The sequence below is a fragment of the Podarcis muralis genome, chromosome 3, assembly GCF_964188315.1.
Source record: "Podarcis muralis chromosome 3, rPodMur119.hap1.1, whole genome shotgun sequence".
Lineage (NCBI taxonomy): Eukaryota > Metazoa > Chordata > Lepidosauria > Squamata > Lacertidae > Podarcis > Podarcis muralis.
The window spans coordinates 12,706,180-12,730,055 of record NC_135657.1 but is presented as its reverse complement, the minus strand read 5'-3'; the positions used below and the strand labels follow the sequence as shown (position 1 = coordinate 12,730,055).

At 45.1% G+C, this 23,876-nt stretch overlaps 1 protein-coding gene across 1 annotated transcript; it reads left to right on the top strand.

Moving 5' to 3' along the window:
* The first annotated feature begins 80 nt into the window (after positions 1–80).
* Positions 81–23,876, top strand: ERLEC1 (endoplasmic reticulum lectin 1). The gene is made up of 14 exons (XM_028725072.2): positions 81–387; positions 3,637–3,741; positions 6,681–6,761; positions 8,131–8,208; positions 8,369–8,432; positions 9,608–9,648; positions 10,121–10,344; positions 11,779–11,929; positions 12,959–13,120; positions 13,493–13,552; positions 17,245–17,369; positions 18,859–18,936; positions 21,046–21,121; positions 23,594–23,876. Exons 1-14 carry the CDS (start codon positions 211–213, stop codon positions 23,663–23,665), a joined length of 1,494 nt encoding a protein of 497 aa, XP_028580905.2. The 5' UTR covers positions 81–210; the 3' UTR covers positions 23,666–23,876.

The window sequence follows — 23,876 nt, the reverse complement described above, 5'->3', positions numbered from 1 at the left end:
GCACCTGCGCGCCATAGAGAGGCGCGGACAGAGCGGCCCGCGAGACGGCCGTTGGTCCGTGCGTTGGGTTTGAAAGGGCCAGGAAGTGACGCAGACTTTCACCCAGCCAACCACCCTTCCTTCCGGAAGTAGACGTGGCCGGCTTCCCTGGGCGTCCGATGTTTGGTGCCTGTGGGGGCGCCTGTCGCCCGCGCCGGGCTCCGCCACACGATGGAGCGGCGAGGGAAGCGGCGGTGTCGGGGGCCGGCGGCGGCGCTGCTGCTGCTGCTGGGGGCGGTAACCATGCTGGGGGCGAAGGCGGCGGCCGGGGCCGGAGGAAGGTCGCTCCCTCAGTTCAGCGACGACGTCCCTTTCCGAGTGAACTGGCCGGGCATCGAATTCACCCTGGTAGGTGACCGGCCTGAGGGGAGGCAAGGAGGGCCAGGCGGCGACGAGGACGGGGGAGCGGGGAAGAGGCCGGATCCAGGGGTCCAGGCCGGAGGGAGCTGCCTCACAGCACCGTGGAGCGGGAAGGGTTCCCTTGGGGTCATCTAGTCCAACCCCCTGCAATGCAGGAATATCAGCTAAAGCACCCATGACCTCTGCTTTAAAACCTCTAAGAAAAGAGAGTCCACCACCGCCCGAGGCTGGCCGTTCCGCTGCCGAAGAGCTTCTACCCGGCCGGGGTAATGCAATTTCCACGGCACTGTATTTAGCCGAGAAACAGCTGCTATATTAATAATAATAATAATTTTTATTTATACCCCGCCCTCCCCAGCCAAGGCCGGGCTCAGGGCGGCTAACAAGCAATAATAAAAACAAGTTGAATGAATGCAACTTAAAAACAAGATTAAGATACAACATTAAGATATTGAAACATTAAAATGTGACATTTCAACATTACTCAGATGTGAGGGTGCAGGGTTTGGTTGGTTTCTGTTTTAATATAAAAATAGGCCAAAGAAAACTTCAGAGAACTTTATAAGTGTTTGCACTCTAATGTAAAAAATGGTGCCATAACGTAAAATGACTCTTTAGGAATAGGTGATCTCTTGATTTCAACAGCTCATCTCCAAGAGTATCCAGAACCCCTACTGTGAGGCAGAGGAATGAAAAGAGCTTCCTCAATTAAAGTCTCCTTTCTTGGAGGCAGGGCAAGAAAAAACAAAAACGAGTTTGTTGCCCCTTCTACGTGAAGGCCCTTAAGGTATTTGAAGACGGCAATGCAGGGTTTTGTCTTTTCTTTTTACTCATGACCCTGAGATCCAGCAATGGTGGGGCAAAAGACACATCCTCAGAATGAAATAACCTTGAGATTACAGCCCTTCCACACACACAAAAATAATCAATTTTTGGTCACCCTCAAGGTTGTCTTTCTTTCTTCCTTGGCAGTAGTATAACTTATGGGAAGAGAGTACTTTTCGTAACTATCATTGCGAGTAATGATTGCTGCAGGTTACCCAGAGATCAATCATTAGGCTGTATTCTATCTTCTGCACACCCGTCTTTAAAGAAAGCAATTGTGGTGGGGTTGATTTTGAGGGGACATCACAAATTAATGAGCAGACTTTAGTGTTCTCCAGGCACAGAAGGAATCCAGGAGAACTCAAAAACTTGCTCCCTAATTAGTGATGTTTCAGTTGACCCTTATAAATAACTTTGCTGTGGCTTTTTGAATCCATTGTTTCCCTTGATGGACCCATATGGACACCAATGATTTTTATGGCAGATGGTAAGTCTGTCAACAGCTGTTACATGTGATAACCAAGATGGAGCCTTCCAGAAGATGGTGAGGGACAGGCAGGATCGAGGGTGCTGTCATCTTCCTGTCCTGTTTGTGAGCTCCCTAGATACAAGTGATTGGCCACTGTTTGGAACATGGTGCTGATTCTCATGAACCTTTGATGTGATCCTGCAGGATGCTCTTATGGAGAGACTGCTGTCATTGAGAGCAGACCGAGAATGCTTGTCCTTCAGCATCTGCTATACCGGACTGTTTTAGCCCTGAATTGGATGGCTCCATGTGGTTATTTGGGTTGGGAGGAGATAGGCTGTGGTCTACTGGTGGAGCCACTGGCCAATCTCTAGTGAACACGCAGCGGTGTTTCTTCCAAGGATTGCTCAACTACATGTACCTCTCAGGGCATTTCTTTTGCTATTAAGCAAGAATGCATGCCTAAGACTGCTTAATGCAGATCAGATATGCTGTAATTGTCATGACAGGTTGAGTATATATTTACTCTTAGTTTTGATCACTTAAAATATATGAGTAGACCACAGGGGTTCCTATTAAGAAGTAAAAATTGACTGCCCAATATTTTGTTCTTGTAAATCATTTTGAGTTCACCTTTCTGGAGAAAAGTGACTAATAATGTCTTCTCATCCCTTACCAATAAGTACTAGTGACTACAGTGGTGCCCCGCAGGACGAATGCCTCGCAAGACGAAAAACTCGCAAGACGAAAGAGTTTTCTGTTTTTTGAGTCGTTCCGCAAGACGAATTTCCCTATGGGCTTGCTTCACAAGATGAAATGTCTTGCGAGTTTGTTTCCTTTTTCTTAAAGCCGCTAAGCCGCTAATAGCCGTGCTTCGCAAGACTAAAAAACCGCAAGACGAAGAGACTCGCGGAACGGATTAATTTCGTCTTGCGAGGCACCACTGTACATGCTCAGACAGTTTACATTTTGGCCATTTTTGAGTTACAGGCAGCCCTTTCTGCAAAGGAATATTGGAGGAATTTTGAGGGGTGAATTTTTAAAAAGAGGCCTTGACTGTGGCAAGAATGGGCATCGCTTAAGTGCAGGGCAGAGGGAGAAGATAACACCATCAGTATTGTATTGATTGTGTAGAAGCTATGAACAGCTGAAAGAGGGGAAAGAACTTAATGTATTGGAAAATTAGCAGCGTTGTTGATGTGCTAAAGGGGGAATTTACAAGATGGTGTACAGCAATTAAATCATTAATGTTTGTAAGGAGGGAAATGATTAAAACTGCATGGAGCTTAACAGCATTCTACATAACCACTACATGAAAAATCATAATGGCAGGCCGTACTGGACCAACGGCCTGGTTTGTTATAAAGCAGCTTCCATGTCCCTTCCATGTTCTTACGCTGACAGCCTACAAGATATGAAGACTGCTGAATTGAGTGAAGCAGGTTAAGTTATTATTCAAGCAGGTTTACTACACAAATAACTCTGCCCTTGTGAACATTGCGGGTGGAACTTCTAGGACAGCTCTCTTCTCTGATAAGAAAAAGCTGCGCCTTGTGTCTTCTAGTAATGAAGAGGGACAACTTTCTAGAAGTCCCTCAACATTACATTGCTCAAAAGATTGCTTGGTAAGCTGGTGGCAGTGACGTTACACAAGTTCAAAGACTCTTGAACCATATCTCAGTGCTTTGTAAAGGTGACTTGAGCAAGCTAATTCTACGAGTAACCCAGAAAGTGCTAAGGTTGAATTTTAAATGATGCGTATATTTATCTATGTTTGATGTCTGGGCTAATAGGCATTTTAATATGTTTGCCTGTGGCCACAAGCAATAAACACAGATTGTATTGAAATACTATTTTAGTAACTGGTCAGCAGACCCATTTAAGACTACATTTTAATATTTGCTTACATTTGAGGCATTTCCACCTTTTTCTTTCTTTTTAAGCCCACTGCTGGGGTTTTGTATAAAGAAGATCATTACATCATTATGACAACTTCAGAAAAAGAAAAATATAAGTGTATTCTTCCGATGTTAGCCAGTGGAAATGAGGTAAGTTCTGTGTCTTCTCTCTCTCTCTTAAAGCAGGAGTTTCTACAGCAACTAACAGAATATTCCTATGCATATCTACTCAGAAGAAAGCCCCATACGCCCAGATAAAAATGTGTGGGATTACAGCCCAAATTTATGTATAAAACATACCATCACCTTTCTATAAAATATTTAGAATGTGTTAAATACGTTAAAAACACAACATGTTAACCAAAAAACCTTCAGTGTGCTTGTTTGTCGAGAGAGAGAGTGAGAGATCGCAATTAGCTGTGACATAACAGGCAAATAATTTTGGCCTGACTTTGAATGGAAGCTTCATTTTTAATGCCCCTTGGACAAGAGGATCTCTAACATATCCTATTGGAGTCATGGTCAGAGCAAGGAGACATTGGGCAATTCAGTTGGTGTTGATGCATAGATACGTTGAATTTGAGTATAAGCTTGACCAGATTCCTGCTTCAAAAGCAGTTAAGTCTGTGGGAGCCCAGACCAATAGCTTTGGAACAGTCAGTCCAGATAGAACTGCTTTTCTTTTTAAGGAGGCTTCCAGTGGGTTAGTCTGAATTATTTTTCATTGATTTCCTTATTGCTCTTGTGCCTTGCCTTCTTCCTCCTTGAAGCTCAGGATAACTAAAAGCTAACCTTAAAATCATACAAATGCAAAGACTCATAATACAATTAAAATTGCAGCCAATTAATAGCCACTTTATAGCAGTAGCAGCAAACAGACTCTCGGCAGCAGTGCGGCAATTAACCATTAAATGCCTGGCGAAATAAAACTGTTTTAAGGTGGTGTCTAAGTGCCACAACTGTAATCTTAGTCAGCAGGGAGTTCCCTAAAGGGAAGCCCTGCCTCACCTCACCACCCCACAGGTCTCTCTCAGCAGCAGCAGCACAAGCAGGTAATCCCCTGGAAGAACTTATCACGTAGCTTGGGGGCTCCTTCAAGTGCTTGGGTTCCTAGGTCATTTAGGACATTATACACCAGTGCAAATACCTTGAATTGGTCTAGTGGCTTAGAAATCCCATGATTGGAGCAATATGTTCCATCCTCATTGCTCCAGGTGGCAGCCTGGCAGCAGCATTCTGCAATACCAGCAACCTCTGGACCATATTTGAGGGCAATTCCATGCAGAGCATGTTGTAATAGTCCAAACAAGAGGTTATTCAAGTGGATCACGCCAGGCTGGCAAAGCCAATGAGTGGCCAGAGGTGGGCATAAGCAATCCTACGCCACAGATTACCCGGGTCTGCAACAATAGCTTTAGGTTGAGGACTACTTTTAATTACAGTGATACCTCGGGTTACAAACTTAATTCATTCCAGAGGTCCGTTCTTAACCTGAAACTGTTCTTAACCGGAGGCGCGCTTTCACTAATGGGGCCTCCCACTGCCGCCACGCCGCCAGTGCGCGATTTCTGTTCTCATCCTGGGGCAATGTTCTCAACCCAAGGTACTACTTCCGGATTAGAGGAGTTTGTAACCCAAAGTGTTTGTAACCAGAAGCGTTTATAACCCGAGGTACCACTGTACTTGTATATTTTAAATAGATTGTATATATGTATGTAGTTTTATTTCTATCAATGTTTAATGGGTTTTTATTGGTTTTTTAAAAAGTTTTTAGCAATTCTTGTTTTTATCTCTAAGACATCTTGAGTCTAATTAAGGGGGAAAGGCAGAGTATATATGTATAGAATATTATTATTATTATTATTATTATTATTATTATTATTATTAATCCCAAGCTGCTATTACTCATATTTTGATAACCTGAATTATTGGGACTATTAAATTGATGTTTATATGTTAGTTGCTGTCTTGTATTTGCCTAGCTGTGGGTGTGGGGAGGAATGAGTTGTGGTTTTGTAAATTGCTTGGAGGAGATGTTCACTTAGGCAGGATACAGATTTAATTATGCATACACGTGCATTGGAATTCATATAAAGATACATGTTTATCTAGAATATACTTAATGGTATTATTTTATCTTATGGCCTTAAGCACAAAAAAATAGTCTTAGATGTGTTACTACTCTGCAAGCCACTATAAAACAGTGTCGTTCCAGAAATACTGGCACATAAACAATAAGTTAATGAATTTGAACATCTTTTTCTGTGTACACACACACACACAAATATATGTGTGTGAGAGAGCAGAGAGGACACATTCACATCAACAATAAATCAGAGCAGAATCGTAAGAGCTACTGTATTTTCCCGTGTATAACATACCCCATGTATAATGTATAAAATGCCCCCTATTTGGGGGTACTCCAAATTAAGAAAATCAGGGGAGATTCCCCAGAGTTGCTAAGCTTTTGGGGGGGTTGACGAAGATCGCTTACCCGTCTGACCTTCGCTACCACTCGCACTCATTGCAAAAGCCACCTGTCCCCTGTCCAGTCACCAGCAGAAGCCGCCAAACATCCGCCCAATTGCCGTAGTGACAGCCATTCAACAACAGCCATTGTGGCGGCCAGACAACCCCCAATTTTTAACATACTTTTTTAATTAAAAAAAAAAAACCTCGTCTTATACACCGAAAAGTACAGTACTTAGATTTATGCAAGTGGCTTGTGGTAGCTTAGTAGAATATGTTGCAGCAGAAATTCCCCTTGATTCCAAAAGCAGTTTTATGTAGTGATGAGAAGCATAAATTCCTCTTGGGTCCATAGAACTACTTCTATATTTCTGTGGACCTTGGCCTGTGTGGTTTCTTTTCCAGACCTTAAAGAAAACCAAATGGGACTTTTAAGTATATGGTGTTGACAACAAGTAATTACTGCCTAGAAACCACAAATATAAAAACTATTTGGGGATTATAGCCTTTGTGTTCTGGGTCGTATATGTCAGCTTTTTAAGGAACTTGCGAAAATAAATGAATGTACCTAGCTCTGTGTCCCTCCATGTAATAGTGACATCCAGCTGTTCTCGTTTTAGGAGGAAGAAAAGGACTACAAAGGGCCCAGCCCTGCAGAATTGTTGGAGCCTCTCTTTAAACAAAGCAGCTGCTCTTACAGGGTATGTCCACTTTGAATTTGAGGCGAAAGGCTCCAAATCCTGACATCACTCTATACGCTATAGCGTGGATAAGCTCGGTAGAAGTGCATGCTTTATTTCCAGTAAACCCACCAGCATAATATAGACACATTGCCGTTTCTGTCTGGCGCCAAATTTTCCTGCAAGTCAGTGGGCATTATGGATACCCAACCATGGACACAATTGTGGCTTCAAAATGGAAATTATTGTTTTTGAATAATTCCAACTGATGCCTGTTAACCGAATGAATACAGGGTGGAAAATGTGGTGTGCAGCGTGTCTGCCTGTGCCCTTTGGAACTGAAAGAGCACAGTTCCATTAGGCCACCTCATTTAATTCAGGGCACTGATAGATTATGGCGATGTTAAGCAGCCATGGGGCGCTGTATCTCACCAACCCAAGCTCAAGAACCAAGGGCTAACCTGGAGTGAATTCCATAAATGCCTGAGAAGTTTGCCTCTCAAATAGAGTCTCCGATTACATCTTGCAGCTACTTTTTCCTTTCTCTTTTCATTTGCTTGCTATGGAAACGCAACACATTTCAACATGTCCTGAGTCCTTGATCTGCAGGCTGCAAATCTAAATATTCTTACCCATCCATCTTGCTGACGTGTTCCCTTATCGCAAGAACAGCCTTGAGTACCATTAGTAACCAAGGATTCTCTAAAGGACTTCCTGCATGGTCTGAAGTAGCAAGGCCACTGCTCATAATGCAACTTAATGGAGCCCAAAGTTTATATAGGAAGGGCTGGAGTTGGATTCAGCTCTCTGCTTGATCCACAGGTTGCAGTGGGAACATTAAAGACATTGCACTGAAGCGCGTTCCGTGGTTGTTGACTTTGACAAAACCGGTTGGTTGACATTTCCCTTACATAAAGACTTCCTTCATTACATTAAAACGATGGTGACATCACCTTTTATATACCGTATTTTTCGCTCTATAAGACGCACCAGACCATAAGACGCACATAGTTTTTGGAGGAGGAAAACAAGAAAAAAATTATCCCGAATCTCAGAAGCCAGAACAAGAGGGATCACTGCGCAGCGAAAGCAGTGCCCCCTCTTTCTGTTCTGGCTTCTGGGAGAGCTGCGCAGCCTGCATTCACTCCATAAGATGCACACACATTTCCCCTTACTTTTTAGGAGAGAAAAAGTGAGTCTTATAGAGCAAAAAATACGGTATATTAAGACCCCAAAAATGTGGGAAAAACCTAAATGCTTTTGCTGTGAAGCTATAATAAATAATCACCTTTCATGATTGTCGTTTCACTTGGGCTGCGGCTTTGTTTTTTTAAAAATAGATTTGCCTGTGCTGTGTGTGCCAGTTAATGCCAAATATATATCTCTTTAGATTGAATCCTATTGGACTTATGAAGTTTGTCACGGCAAACACATTCGTCAGTATCATGAAGAGAAGGAAACTGGGCAGGTATGTCTCATTAAAACTTTGGACCTCAAGGGTAAAATAAAGCTTAAAACTGACGTTTTTATTGTTTTGTTATCATGACAATGATTGAAGCATTGGAGGAGAAACGGTTGTTGTAAAACAAAAAAGTGAAGATGTATGTCTTTTCTCTTTTTTTGTGTAGAAAATAAATATTCAAGAATACTTTCTTGGGAACATGCTACACAAGAGCCCGATACTTGATCCAGGTTTGTTATTTTGCTTTTAAATGTCAGTGGTCAGGAAGAAGATACCATCCATTCACTCAACTAGGGAACTCAGCTAGGGAAAGCACTATGTAATTTATCCCATTGCTCACCAACAATCAGCACCATCCAAACATTCAGTGTGAAGTTGTGAGAAGAACCTAAGCACACATAACACACACAATGCTCAGCTCTCACTTTTTGGGATTTAAGACTACACAGATTTGACCAATGTGTGCTTTCTATCCCCCTCCCCCCATTATAGAGCATGGTCAATCATCTTGTCCAAACCATTCACGTGAGTCAAGTTCAAAGGCAGCTTAGGTGCAGTTGGGTGCAGTTCCGCTTGCCGCTGGGTTTATAGGGATTGAGCAAGAAATTCTTCTGTTATATCTGCACAGGTCATGGCACTTCAAACACTGGGCTATTTTCCTACTACCTGAGACTGAAAATAACCCCAACATAGAGAAACCAGGCCCTCCTTTAAATCTTGCCTGAAAATGTCCCGCTTCTTCATTCATGCTTTTCAGTATTCACAGGCTGGCATGTAGCTTATATTTGAATGGCAGTGTCGGATCTCTCAATCAATACTGAATTCTTAAGTCAGATTTACCGTATTTTTCGCCCTATAGGACGCACTTTTTCCGCTCCAAAAATGAAGGGGAAATGTGTGTGCGTCCTATGGGGCGAATGCAGGCTTTCCAGGGCTTCCTGCAGCTCTGCGCCACCCTCCGGATCCTGGCGCAACGCCGCGCGGGGCTCCGGAGGGTCGCGCAGAGCTGCCTGCATTCCGAAGCCTGGTGCACGCTGAAGAGCGCGCCCGGGCTTCGTGCACCTCTCCGCAAGCCTGGGGAGACCGGTGCGGCTCCCTAGGTTTGTGGATAGCAGGCTGTTCTGGGGGCTGGGGTCGGGGGAAGCTCGGGCTTCCCCCGCTCCTGCCCTGTGCTGGGGGGGGGGGATAATTTTTTTTTCTTTATTTCCCCCCCCCCCCAAAAAAATTAGGTGCGTCCTATGGGGTGGTGCGTCCTATGGGGCGAAAAATACGGTATATACAGAGAGTGAAAGGTCTGTTGAGAGAATCTTTGTTTCAGCAGATTTGCTTCCTGGCTCTGTATTGGTTTCTATATAGCAAACTGTGACTAAAATGTGATTCATGTCCTGCTTGCAATGTATTCCAGAGCAAGAAGAGAAGGAAAATGAGAAAGACAGCGCAAAAGAGGCAAGTAGGAAAAGCTTGCCTTTGCTCTCCTGCTCCATGATCATTTTAATTCATATCTGTATCTAGATCAGCCTTCAGGAAGCTAATGCCATTCAGATGTTTGGGTCTGAAGCTCCTCATCAGCCCCAGAAAAGGCTGATCTAGAGTGCTGAAGCTCCCTCTCTCTTTTTGAAGTTGATGTGTTCTTCCTTTTCTTGCAGATAATATTGTTTGATTCCAGTCTGTTTCTATTAAGGGAAAGCAACTGTTTTTGTTAGCCCTGATGCTATACACTGCATTGCCAAATTAGGTTGTCTTTTGTCCCCCTCCCCCCCCCCCCCGCCCCCCAACAAGATAGTTTCTACCACGGCTACAGAGCAGAAAATCCACCGAATGCAAAGTAGACGTGCTAAAGAAGAATTCGCATTTAAGCAAACTGAGTAGCCGCCCAAAGTAATACTTTCATTTTCCTTATTTTATTTCGCTAATATAGATTCCTATGAAAAATATAGAAGGGCAGATGACCCCATATTATCCCATTGGGATGGGAAATGGCACACCTTGCACCCTGAGGCAAAACCTGCCCAGATCAAGTTCAGTCATGTATGTCTGCCATCCTGAAGCCAAGCATGAAATCCTTTCAGTGGCTGAAGTTACTACATGCGAATACGAAGTGGTCATTTTGACCCCTCTCTTATGCAGTCATCCTAAATACAGGTAAGGAATTCAGGCCAGTGCTGCATCCAGGTCAGGCCTTCTAGTAGCCACCTGGAACAATATTTTCTGAAGAGTTCCCTCTCATTTCCTCTCCTCGCAGAATTTTCATCTGTTAACCTAAGGGAGGTTCCAGGCTGAACGTCACACAAATTTGTACATCTTGCTAAATCATGCAGAGGCCGGAACAAACCTTGGACTCATGCACTCCCTTCTCCTCCTCCTGTGCAGCCAGGGTGAATCCTTCAGCTGCAATTTTATTCATTTACACTGAATCTCTGCTTGCGTTTTGTGTACAAGACAGGGATTTTGATTTATAGCCAACTCCGATTAATGCAATCAGCCAGCTTCAGAAGCCTCTGTTGGAAGTTGGCTTGTTCTTAAAATGACCACTGTCTGTTATAAGGCACAATTCCTGATTTGCACAAAATAAGAGAAATCAGAAGTAAATACGGCTAAGGCAGAGGTTAGCATATGGGTCCAAGACTCCCTTAGCTCATCCTATCTTGTAATATTGAACTAAACCATGTTCTAGTGTGACATTAAGTGAGTTATTATACCTGAGACAGGCTGGCTACCAGAAGAGGCATTTCTGTATCAGATTATCTCTTCCCCTGTAAAAATGTTGGATAACCTATCAGCATTGCAGTATATTCACCTTCTGTGCTTCTTTGCCTCAGTTCCACATCCTTGGTTCAAGTACAGAAAAATACACAGGGTGTTGACGTTATGACCCAAAAGGTCCTACCTATAATGAGAGAGGGGGGGGGACTTGATATGGGGTTCTGTTTACAGTGACAACCCTATGTTTGGTGTAATGTGTAATTCTGCCCCCAGAAACTTGGTGTAGATATGAGCTTTCTAATATTAGTGTGAACCAGGAAGTAAAAATGATCTTTCTTTTTATTTATTTATTTATTTATTATTTATTGAAAAACTTGTGGTGGGACCTTGCAGGCACAGAGCCTTTTAGCATAATGGCACCACAATGGTGGTTCAGTTAAATTTCTTTTTTAAAACAGTTTTGATTTTTTTTTTTTTTTTTGTATATGGTATACAGTGGTGCCTCGCAAGACGAAATTAATTCGTTCCGCGAGTTTTGTCGTCTTGCGATTTTTTTCGTCTTGCGAAGCACGGTGTCGGAAAAGTTTTGGAAAAGCTTCAAAAATCACCAAAGTCTTCAAAAACCTCAAAAAAGGCTACCACACCGCGTGCTATGAGTTGCTCCTCGAAGTCAAGTCGCAACTGTATTAACGGTGTTAAGAAAAAGGAAACAAACTTGCAAGTCAAAAAACCAAAAACCCTTTCATCTAGTGAGTTTTCCGTCTTGCGAGGCATTCGGCTTGCGAGGTACCACTGTATTGGGGCCACAAAACCTTTCATGCGGGGGCTGTGCGTGAACCGCCCCATGATAAAAGTTCGCTGTTGTTTGCACAGGTTCAGAGCGTCCCCCGTGAATGACATATTTTGCCAGTCGCTGCCAGGAGCCCCACTTAAGCCCCATAACTTGCAAAAACTGGAGCAGCTGGAGCAGGAGCACCAACAGCAGCAAGAAATGATGAAGCCACCTTATAGAAGAGGCAAGGAGGTAGGAGCCCAGAGACGTATTGCGGATGACACAAGTGTGGAAAATCCCGCTATTAATCTACCCTTTCTGGATGGCAAGGCTTGACTTTTGCTGGGGAATTCTGCTACACAAAATTCATGCTGGGATTTCAGTGGCCCAAAAGCGGTGGCCTGCTTTATCTCTCTCCCCCTGCCCCCACGCCAAACAGGTTGCCCAGTTCTGCTCTGACTATCTTAACCTAATTCAGAAACCAGTAGTGTCTTTCAAGCTGCAGGTATTAAATCAGTCTATTAAAGCTAGAAGAATTGTGTGATCACCAGCTACTGCAACAGTTTAAGGCTGCTGTTCTTTTCTCACATACATTTGAGATTGGTTTAGAAGTCTCACAAGCCGCATATCTCATATGGTTGTGGCTTTTGGCCACGCTGTGTTACCTCCCCCCCCCCCCCCGTTAAAGGTAAAGGGACCCCTGACCATTAGGTCCAGTCGTGGCCGACTCTGGGGTGCGGCGCTCATCTCGCTTTATTGGCCAAGGGAGCCGGGGTACAGCTTCCAGGTCATGTGGCCAGCATGACTAAGCCGCTTCTGGCGAAACAGAGCAGCGCATGGAAACGCTGTTTACCTTCCCACCGGTGTGGTACCTATTTATCTACTTGCACTTTGACATGCTTTCGAACTGCTAGGTGGGCAGGAGCAGGGACCGAACAATGGGAGCTCACCCCATCGCGCGGATTCGAACTGCCAACCTTCTGATCGGCAGGCCCTAGACTCTGTGGTTTAACCCACAGCGCCACCCGTGTCCCTGCCTCCCCCCCCCCTTACCTGTGCTATATGTGTGAAACGTGTGAATCTGCCAACTGAGGGTCAGTGAGCCTGTAGTATTCAGCCTGCCTTTGACAATGTGCACATTAGTGCACATCACAATACATCTGTTAATCCTTAACATAGAATGTGTCTCTTTCTTTCTGTTCTGTAACAGACTAAGAGGGCTATCCTCTCTAAAAATCAAATGCCCAGTACCATCTAAATCTGCACATATTTTAATTTCAGGAAGAAGTGAATTCAGCAAAGGAAGAGAAGTTTTCCTCCTTCCACAAGCCAGTTGCCGTCGGAACGCCACATCTGTTAACGGTTGGAACGACACACATTTCCAAACTGACCGACGATCAGCTCATAAAAGAGTTCCTTAGCGGGTCTTACTGCTTTCATGGGGTGAGGAATCAATTCTATGCACTGGGCTCGACTTCACACGTGTAGTTTGCCTTCTCCCTCCCATTATTTCTCTTGATTCCACCCAGAACCCCAGTCATGTTAACTTCTGTATTTTGTCTTCCTGCAAATGTTAAGCAAAGCAGTAAAGAGAGTGGGTCTCAGCTTGGACCTTGGAAATGTACCTGCTCCACCACCACCCCAGTCTCAAAACTCCTAGCAGTGCTCTCATGTTATATCTAGCCTTTCTATGGAGATCTGAGGCTTAGAAACATACATTGACTTGTGTTTGCTTTTTAAAAAAACCTGATGGGTGTCGTGCTTCCTGGAATCAGCTTGGATTGCTTGAGTATTATTGCCTTCTCTTCTTCCTAGGGTGTTGGCTGGTGGAGGTATGAATTCTGCTATGGCAAGTATGTTCATCAGTATCACAAGGTATGTAGAAACAGCCGTTGGAAGGTTCTGCCGCTAGGTGGCCACATACAGCTTTTTAAAATAAAAGTTGCTGCTGCACAGGAAAGATCTTGAAAGCAGGGCTGCAGAGTTAGTAAAATTCATTGGTGCCTTTGCTACTGCTGCTGTGTTTTATTAGGCTGCTGTGCAAGGGGTTTGGGGAACTTGCAGCCCACCAGGACATTTTGGGCAGACCCATGCCCACCTGCCTTGCACCTGAGGGCAAGGAAAAGCAGGGCTGGGCTTAAAAGGGTTGCCTGCCAAGCCTCACTTGGGAGGTCTTTTCCCAAGTTCCCAACCACCAGCTGGGTGTTTGGCATTTGGGAAGCACTGAGCGCATGCATTGCAAGTAGATAGATAAACTTTATTCGCATTAGCCAATGGCCATATCAACATAAAACAAGCAATATATACAATTAAAAAGACAACAATGGCTAAAAAGGACAATCAAATGACCAAGATTATCGTTCAGATAGTGGCCCTTAATCTCATTGCCCCCTCGATAAACCTAGCAACCCTTGCTATTGTCTGATCATTTTGATCTGAATGCATTGCAAGTAGGGCTGGGCAATATCTGGTTTTCAACATCGCGATATATCACCAACTAAACATCGCAGTCGTACCTCTGCTTATGTATCTTTCTGCTTTTGTAAACTTCGGGATATGTAAGCAGCAAACCCAGAAGTGCTCTACTGTGCGCAGAAGCGGTCCCTCCGGTTGCGGAAACCTCAGGATCTGACTGGAGCTCCGAAACGGATCCCATCCGCAACCGGGGGTACCACTGTATACTTATCTTTTGCAATGTCTAAAATAGGTATGGAACTATGTAGAGACATTGGCTGGATTCATGGTTTTTCCCACATTGTGATTTTTGCATACACACACACACATCATGGTTCGCAATTTATTGCCAGGTCAAAATTATGAAACCGATATCACGATATGGACTTCAAACCAGTTTTGGATGATACATCGCCCAGCCCTAATTGCAAGGTACTTTGCACAGTGCTTCCAACCAGCTGGTGGTCAGCGCTTAGAAAGCATTGTGCAAGGGACTTTGAAAGGTCTCTGTCACGTGACAGTGTTGTAACTTCAGGTGATTGACAGGTGGTGGTCCCACCCACCTGCCAATGTTTGAAGTGAGGGAGACATAAAGATATGGCCCACTGGGCTGGAAAGTTTCCCCATTCCTTTTTTAAATCAATTTTTCTTAATAGTTTTCAACATAAAGTAAAAATCAGACTAATCTAGAAAAGAAAAAAAGGAAGAATAAAGAAAGGAAGGAATTGAAGAGAAGAACAAAAGGAAATTACAGAGCCCTCTCTGAAAATTTAATCTTAACCTTAATTCCACGTGCAGAAGAGTGAACCCTCCTAGCTGTCACCTGGGAGCTTCCCCCAGTCTCCCTCCCTGGGAGAGCCCATCTATCCTGCCTCTCACCCTTTTCCTCTTCAATCCATCACTTTCCTGCATGTTTCTTCCTTAATCCAAGATCGAGAACTTCAAATCACAAAACAAAAGGTTAATATAAACAAAGTTAATGAAAACGGAGAATCATAGAAAAGTAAGGTAGAAAAGGAACTCAAGAAAAAGAAATACAGTGGATGCTCAGGCTGCGAGCGTGATCCGTGCGGGAGGCACGTTCGCAACCTGCAGCGCCACGCGTGTTCATGCGCGGGTCACGATTCGGCGCCTCTGCGCATGCGAAAAGCGCAATTTAGTGCTTCTGCGCATGTGCGAGCGCCGAAACCCGAAAGTAACCTGTTCCGGTACTTCCGGCTTCGGCACAGTGCGCAAAGAGAAAACGCACACCCTGAAGCGTCTGTAACCCGAGGTATGACTGTAATGAAAGTTTCCCCATTCCTGGAACAGGAACAATGGAAGCCGCCCTATGCCACTGAACCTCTGGCTCATCTAGCTCAGTTTTGTGCACTGACTGGGAGTGGTTCTCAAATGCTGCAGACAAGAACCTTTCCCTCCCCTATTGGGAGATGACGGAGACCGAACCTGGGGCCTCCTGCGTGTAAAGCACGTGCTTTACCACTGAGACGCAGCTCCAGATCACCCTCCTTGCCTCATAGTGCCATCCCCACGTTCAGTGATTTAGGGGCAGAAAATGTTTCACGATATGCTTGTGATCATTTCCTGACAGCCCAAAAACCCCAAATGGTCAGAATGGAAGCTATTCTGCTTTTTGCATGTGATGCACACATAGGACGTCTGCCTATAATGGCACTCGGGTTGCAAAACATCCTGTTCTAGCTCTGACCCTGTAATGGTCTCATGCTATGCAGAAGGAAGTTGTGTTCAGGGAAGTTTTTAATGTGTGACATTTTAATGTATTTTTAATCATTGTTGGAAGCCGCCCAGAGTGGCTGGGGAAACACAGCCAGATAGGCGAGGTACAAATAAATGATGATGATGATGATGATGATTTGCAAGCAGCTCTGGAGAAGGGCTGTAGCTCAGTAGTAGATCACATACTGTGCAAGCAGAAGGTCCCCAACGCCTCCAACTCTAACGTGAAAAGACTTCCATCTGGAGCCTTGAAGTGCGCAGGGCAGCTTTCTGTGGATGGGAACTGGAGAAGTGCCCTCACACAGTTTCCAGTCATTTTAATGGGACTTGACAGGAGAAGATTCTGCTGGACGTTCTCTTATTTATTTGTGGCTATCTGACTGTGAAAGGGACGGGGTGGCGCTGTGGGTTAAACCGCAGAGCCTAGGGCTTGCTGATCAGAAGGTTGGCGGTTCAAATCCCCGCGACGGGGTGAGCTCCCGTTGCTCGGTCCCAGCTCCTGCCAACCTAGCAGTTTGGAAGCATGTCAAAGTGCAAGTAGATAAGTAGGTACCGCTCCGGTGGGAAGGTAAACTGCATTTCTGTGCACTGCTCTGGTTCGCCAGAAGCGGCTTAGTCATGCTGGCCACATGACCCGGAAGCTGTACGGCGGCTCCCTCGGCCAATAAAGCAAGATGAGCACCGCAACCCCAGAGTCGGCCACGACTGGACCTAATTTCTTTACCTGTCCTAAATCAGCTTCAATGGATGTGCACAAGTTCTACTGTACAACTATTATAGTTTTATTGTTGCAGCTGATCTACCACTGAGCTTCACATTCACACACTGTCCTGGAAAAGAAAGAAGTTGCAAGGGTTTAGAAACAACCCCAGAGTCGGCCACAACCCCAGAGTCGGCCACAACTGGACCTAATGGTCAGGGGTCCCTTTACCTTTTATCTGACTGTGAATTTAAGTTCCCTTCTATACAGAAAACCATCAGCAATTGTGCCTATGGACAAGCCTCCGTTAGGTGAATTTCATCTCTAAGAGTTTTGTTTTTATTCACTGTCTTCTCAAAAATTGCAAAATCCCATCTTTTTTTAAAAAAAGTTTTTTTGCAGTATTTTTCAGGCTATTTCAATGGAGTTTCTTTCCTGACAGCATGAATATTGCTTCTTGAAGGATTTATGAGTTTGAGTGAACTGAGTTCACTTCTTATAATACAGCCACTTGCCATTATACAGATTCAGCACATATCAAACAAATCTTACCCATTTGAGTCTCGGAAATCATGACAAAGAATAAATCATTTAAAATAGGCGATCGTGCAAGAAGAAAAGGGGTCTGTGTAGCATTTTCATCTCAGTAACAAGGAGAATTGTTGTCCTCTTTCAGGATAAAGATAATGCCAAGACGACCATAGTTGTGGGCACGTGGAACAAGGAGGAACACCTTCAGTGGGCGCAAAAAAACGTGGCCAGAGCATATCACCTCAAAGACGACGGTCTGCAAACAGTGAAGTATGCCTGAGTTGGTTTTTGAATAAAACCTCAGAGATGGGGCTTGCCACGTCGTTGCAGCTGGTTTTTAAAATCAGTTATATAGCAGAATTGTTTTCCAAGTCACCAATGCTCACTGTCTCCAGCCTTAGTCTTGGAATTAAAATCTCTGCATCTTGAATCCATCCCATGCTTTTTAAAAGTCCAGACTTCCCCTCACTGGGCCAACAGGCCTAAAAAGGTGTGAGGAGAGAACCCATCTACTTTATAAGAAGCTCTGCCACGATGCCATTTTTTTACAGAGCACTCCACCCGTTCCTAAAGCTGGCAGAGGGCCTTGGTAGTGGTGCCCACCCTGTGGAACACCCTCCCATCAGATGTCAAGGAAATAAACAACTACCTGACTTTTAGAAGACATCTGAAGGCAGCCCTGTTTAGAGAAGTTTTTAATGTTTGATGTTTTACCGCTTTTTAAATTATTATTAATATTCTTTTGGGAGCCGCGCAGAGTGGCTGGGGAAACGCAGCTAGATGGGCAGGGTACAAATAATAAATTATTATTATTATTTTATTATGCTTGGGAGGATGTGATTTAATGCTGCATTGGCTGTTCACCCTGTTCCCAGTAGGGAACAAGACTGTACAGCCAAGGCAGAATTTATTCTCTGCTCATCCTCTGACGAGTGAGGATTAAAGCCCTGTGCAAAAGCTCTTTTTGAAGCAGCTGGTGCTTCTCCTTTAAGCCAGCAAGCCAGTGGCAGCAGCAGGGTAGAGGGGCGAGTCTTCTCCATCCCCCTGCTACCACTGCCTACACACTTAAAGGAGAAGTACAAGATGTTTCAAACAGCATCTGCCCCCACACACACAAAAAGATGCCGCAGCAACAGGAAGGTGATTCTGCTTGGTCTGGATGCCATCACAAGCTCTCTGTGGGGAGTTCTTGCACACATCCAAACCCAGTGCTAGAGATTGCCCACCATGGCAATCCTGTTTGGTCCAGGTGTGTGAGAGGGCTCTCTGTAGGAATTTAGCAGACAGCAAAGCTAACAGGAAGGCTTTTTTCCCCTTTGAAAGCAAGGCGGGGAAAACTGCACTTTAGTAATGTCTTGCTGCCTATTTGGTTTGAAGGACCTGTCGCATGGAACCAGAAATGTTCCACACTCCTGCGCTTGGGAGACAGAGATTCTGATCCCTTTGTGATCATTTGGCTGTTCATTATTTCCCATCCAGATCCACCTTACAGTTTGCTGTAAGGGTAAAACGGGTGGGTGGGTGGGGGGCATTTACTGATTTTGAGTTCCTTTGTTATTTCCAAGCTCAGAAGAAAAATGCCTTCAAGTGTCAGACATTGTGCAAGCGTCAAATTCCAGAAGGCAGCACACAAAATTCAGCCCTTTTTGTTATTTTTGCTTGGGCACGTTGTAATACTTGCATAGGTACCAAGTAGTGAGTTGACTTGAGCTCTTAACGTTCTAACTGACCAAGCTCTAATTTTGGGACTTTCCGGCAGAATGGTGTCTCACTACTACGGAAACGGAGATCTTTGTGACTTGACTGACAAACCTCGACAGGTGACAGTGAAATTGAAGTGAGTTGGCCCCCTTAAAAATTATCCTGTTCCAGGCTGACTTGATTTATATGCTTTGCCCTAATGGAAGGCTTTAAAAATGTATCCAGCTGTACTTTTAAGGAACTGCATGACTGTATCTTTACTAACTGGGCACAATCCTGAGATCTTCTTTAAGCATGCCCAAAGGTTTGCCTGTGCTCTGCAAGGGATTTTAATTATTTCCCCGCTTCAGATAACTCTCCATGCTCAGAAGCGCTTTTGCTAGAAAATGCCATGTCTGCTGCTCAGAGTGATAAAAATCTCAGCCATCTTCAGTAGATAGTGAACCCTTTGAATGAGTTTTCTGCTTGTGGCTTCTGTAGTAGATCTTGTACATAACTCTCTCAATTTTTGGATTATTAATATACGATTTAGAACATAGAATGGTGTTTGTTTTTTAGTGTTTTGTGTGCCGCTTATGTGCTGCTTCTGAGGGACGCGGGTGGCGCTGTGGGTAAAAGCCTCAGCGCCTAGGGCTTGCTGATCGAAAGGTTGGCGGTTCGAATCCCCGCGGCGGGGTGCGCTCCTGTTGTTCGGTCCCAGTGCCTGCCAACCTACCAGTTCGAAAGCACTCCCGGGTGCAAGTAGATAAATAGGGACCGCTTACCAGCGGGAAGGTAAACGGCGTTTCCGTGTGCGGCTCTGGCTCGCCAGATGCAGCTTGTCATGCTGGCCATGTGACCCGGAAGTGTCTCCGGACAGCGCTGGCCCCCAGCCTCTTGAGTGAGATGAGCACACAACCCTAGAGTCTGGCAAGACTGGCCCGTACGGGCAGGGGTACCTTTACCTTTTTTATGTGCTGCTTACTTTATACTAGATAGTGAACCTTCACTAGATAGCAGTCTAGTGTCTGCTGATGCAAGTGCCCATCCCTGCCTTGTGTTTTCCTGGAGAAACAAGCTTCTGTGTGTTTCTCTATGCCTGCTCTGCTGGCTTCACGGCATCCCCAACCCATCAACTTTAACATATCTGCCTATCCCTGCTTAAACCAGGGGTCGGCAAACTAAGGTCCACGGGCTGGATCAGGCCCAATTGCCTTCAGGATCCGGCCTGCAGACTGACTGTCCGTGGATCGGCATGGGGATTCTGTTCATTCCGGCTGCTCCATTTCCCCCCCCCCCTGCGCCATTCCTTTCCCCCCCCCCCCCACACACACACACTGCAGTGGCACCTCCTCCCTCCCTCCTCCTGGCTTCTCCCTGCCCTGCCTAGAGGAGGAAGGGGGCTGGCTGAGTGCCATTTTAAGCAGACCCTCTCCGGAGCCAGCCCTTTCACGCCGCTCATCTTCCCGCCGCCGCCCTGGTGTTCCTGTGGGTCAGAGAGCAGAGTGGACGAGATCTCTCTGCCTACCTACAAGAAGCTCTGAAGAAATGAACCTATGCTGCCAGTTCTCGTAGTAGACCAGTATAAAGTAAGCAGCACACCCTGTCTAACTCTTGTGCGGAACACCACTGACACTTCATTTGATCAAACATATCCTCGTTGATATCTACAAGAGCCTGGCTAAAGGAACCGTTAATGACTGAATCTTCCTTTTGGACACAATTTGAGTGAGTTTTCTGTTTGTGGCTTCTGTAGTAGATCTTGTACATAGCTCTCTCAATTTTTGGATTATTAATAGAAGATTTAGAACGTAGAATGGTTTTTTAGTGTTTTGTGTGCCGCTTATGTGCTGCTTACTTTATACTGGTCTACCCACAAGAAGCAGCAGTGGTGGTGGCAGCGGCCGCCCCTGGGAGGTAAGCGCTGGGGGTGGGGAGGAGGACTACTAGCCCCCCTCGCCTCTTCTCCCCCCCCCCCATGCTGCCTCTCCAGCCCGCCACAAGATCTGAGGGACAGTGGACCAGCCCACTTCTAATTTTTTTTGCAAACCCCTGGCTTAAACCGATACGTTCGTATACCAACACCAGGAAATGTCACACAGGAGTGTGACATTGTGGTGGTATTTCACCCAAGCCTTGCACCTTGCACCAACCCTTTAGGGTTTCTTGACAGACCTGACACATCCTTGGCAATGGACGTTAGTCTGTTAAGCAACTATTGTTCTCTAGGTGCCGGTCACCCACTAACATCTATTTCTGTCTTAAGGTGCAAAGAATCGGATTCTCCTCACGCAGTCACTGTCTACATGCTGGAGCCTCACTCCTGTCAGTACGTCCTCGGGGTGTGTATTTCTGACCTTGCTGCTAGCCCCGCTGACCTCTAGGAAGACACCTTTTCCTCTGCAGAAAAGGGCATTTCGCTTACAGAAAACATGGAAGCTTTGAAACAGAGCTTTCGGTTTCCCATCCGTCTGTGAGACGAGCATTTTATTTTCTACAAAAGCTTCCTTCAGGACCCAGTGGCCAGCCTTTCTAAAGTGCATATTGGGGCAGTGTACTGATCCTACCTATGAGGCAGACCCTCAGTTCTGGACTCGCTGTTTTCCAAGAGCTTTTATTTATAGGCCTAATTGGAAGATAATGGCTCCAGATTGATCTAAGAGAGCTCATTAAAACCATTTTCTGTGCCCTTCTTCAAGGACGCCTGCGAATGCCGGAGTGGTCTTTAAAGGCACTTTACATTTCAAAATCAGCAGAGAGGCTGGCTAAGATGCTGCTGTTTTCGATTCAGATTCCCTTCACCTCATGCGATACTAAGCACAGTAGCCTTCGTGCTTGAGAAAGGGTTCAAGAGTCGAGGTTATTCTGATGATAGAAATAATGAGAAATCTGTTGGCAGGAGTAATGTTTTTGTCCAGAATGTTCTGATTAGACCACACGCTGGGAGAGTTGAAAGGCAGGCCTAGGTTTTGAGATGCAAATGTCCTCTCTCTTTTCTGTTGGGCAAAAGTTATTTTCCGCGACAAGATGATTTTTTTTGGAAATGCTAAGAGCATTGGGTACAACCCAACCAAAAGTTAAAGACTTGGCAGGCCTTACTGATTTAAATGGGAGAGAGGTGTGTGCACATCTAGTGGGGTGTTTCAGATGAAATAAGGTTCTTCATTATATTTATTTATACCCTGCCTTTCCCCCTGATGGGACTCAATGATTTTTGTTCCCCTGCCACTGAGAGAAGAAAAATCTGCTCCAAAACGTTAGTGAACTCTTTGAAACAGTGGCAGTGGGGAGACACAAGGGGCTCCTGAGAGAAGAGGGAATGAGCCAAAATTGCTTCTCCCCTCCACTTTCTGCTCATGGAAGCCTCCTCTGGATCTGCCAGTGGAGAGATACACACAACAAAATGCAACTTTTGTTTGGGCCATACCTATTAATGTTTTGTTTTCTTACAAAAGGATTGGAAGTCTGGATTCCTTTGGACATCTAAAAATCCGAACCCCTCCCAACTCTGGTATAGGAAAGGGAAACAATTTTGTGCTGGGTTGGCATTGTGGGATAAATGCTCAGTAATAATGACGAACGCGGGTGGCGCTGTGGGTAAAACCTCAGTGCCTAGGACTTGCCGATCGTATGGTCGGCGGTTCGAATCCCCGCAGCGGGGTGAGCTCCCGTCGTTCGGTCCCAGCGCCTGCCAACCTAGCAGTTCAAAAGCACCCTTAAGTGCAAGTAGATAAATAGGGACTGCTCCGGCGGGAAGGTAAACGGCATTTCCGTGTGCTGCGCTGGTGCCGGCTCGCCAGAGCAGCTTCGTCACGCTGGCCACGTGACCCGGAAGTGTCTTTGGACAGCACTGGCTCCCGGCCTCTTAAGCGAGATGAGCACGCAACCCCAGAGTCGGACACGACTGGCCCGTACGGGCAGGGGTACCTTTACCTTTACCTTAATAATGACGAGCATGCAAAGGGCTTTGGATAAGTCTGCTTGCCTCGTTGCTGCCCAAAGGCCTGCCACAGCAGAGTGTATACAGAGCATGTTAGCAAACCTAATTCCAAACATTGCAAGGACCCTGGGCGGAGCTCAAGGGGAATGTCTTGCCTTTTGAGGTCCCGCTAAATTAGTGTGAAACCCACATCCTGTCAGAGCTGTGGACAGACTTCATTTCATTTTCTGGTGCTGGGCTTGCCTTTTCCCTACAGGAAAGGTTTGCAGCTGTTTGTTCTTATACGGGGGAAAGTTTAGGGTTGCCCTGTCCCCAGGAGACAACAGTCTTTCATCTTTATGGCTGGTATCTGCATAGCCTCATTCTGGCTTCTACAGATGCTTCTATGGAATATAATGTTACGGTCTGCTATAAAATTGAAGTAAAATACATGTCTCTGCTCCAAGGAACTTAAAAGTTCTCAGAACCATAAGCTGTGAGAGATTGTAGAACTTCCTCTTTCTTTTTTAGGCATTTGTTCATTCCAGATTTTAAAAGCCAAGACACATCTTACATTAAAATAGTGCCCATAAATAGTCTGCTTGCAATCATTATTCACTGCACTTGAAGGGTACTGGCTGTTAATAAAGGAAATGGCTGGCCATTATCCTGCACATCATCATTCCAAAATGTAACCCTCCTCATTTTTTGATAAACTGAGTACCTGCCATTATTTCTTCTTCGCCTTCTGTCAATATTGGGTCAGTTTTCCAACATATGCCACGAGTCAAGCGCTTTGTAATCCGTTCTGTCGTAGAAGGTAGGTCTGATGTTGTTTTCTTCCTCCTGTTTGATGCTTATCACCATTGTTTTGTGTGTATATTTCTCCCTTCAGGTGGAATCGCCAGTTATCTGTAAAATTTTGGATACAGCAGATGAAAACGGAATGCTTTCAGTGCCTAGCTAATAATAGCACGTGGGATTCATTAAAAGTTCGGGGCCTTGAAAGCCGACGAAGGAGCACACCACTGGGGTTCTCCACTCTGAACCAACGGCAAGGAGAAGGACCGGCAAGACCTCACCAGCAAAGAGCTACTATCATGAACCACTTTGTGAATATTATATGTATATAAGAGGCTATTGATAAACTTTTAAAAATTAAAAAAAAGAATACCTTA

Coding starts and splice junctions, on each gene's coding strand:
- ERLEC1 (XM_028725072.2), top strand. CDS start 211: ATGGAGCGGCGAGGGAAGCGGCGGTGTCGGGGGCCGGCGGCGGCGCTG. Junction 13,553..17,244: donor ATGTTCATCAGTATCACAAG/GTATGTAGAAAC, acceptor GTCCTCTTTCAG/GATAAAGATAATGCCAAGAC. Junction 18,937..21,045: donor CAGGTGACAGTGAAATTGAA/GTGAGTTGGCCC, acceptor TTCTGTCTTAAG/GTGCAAAGAATCGGATTCTC.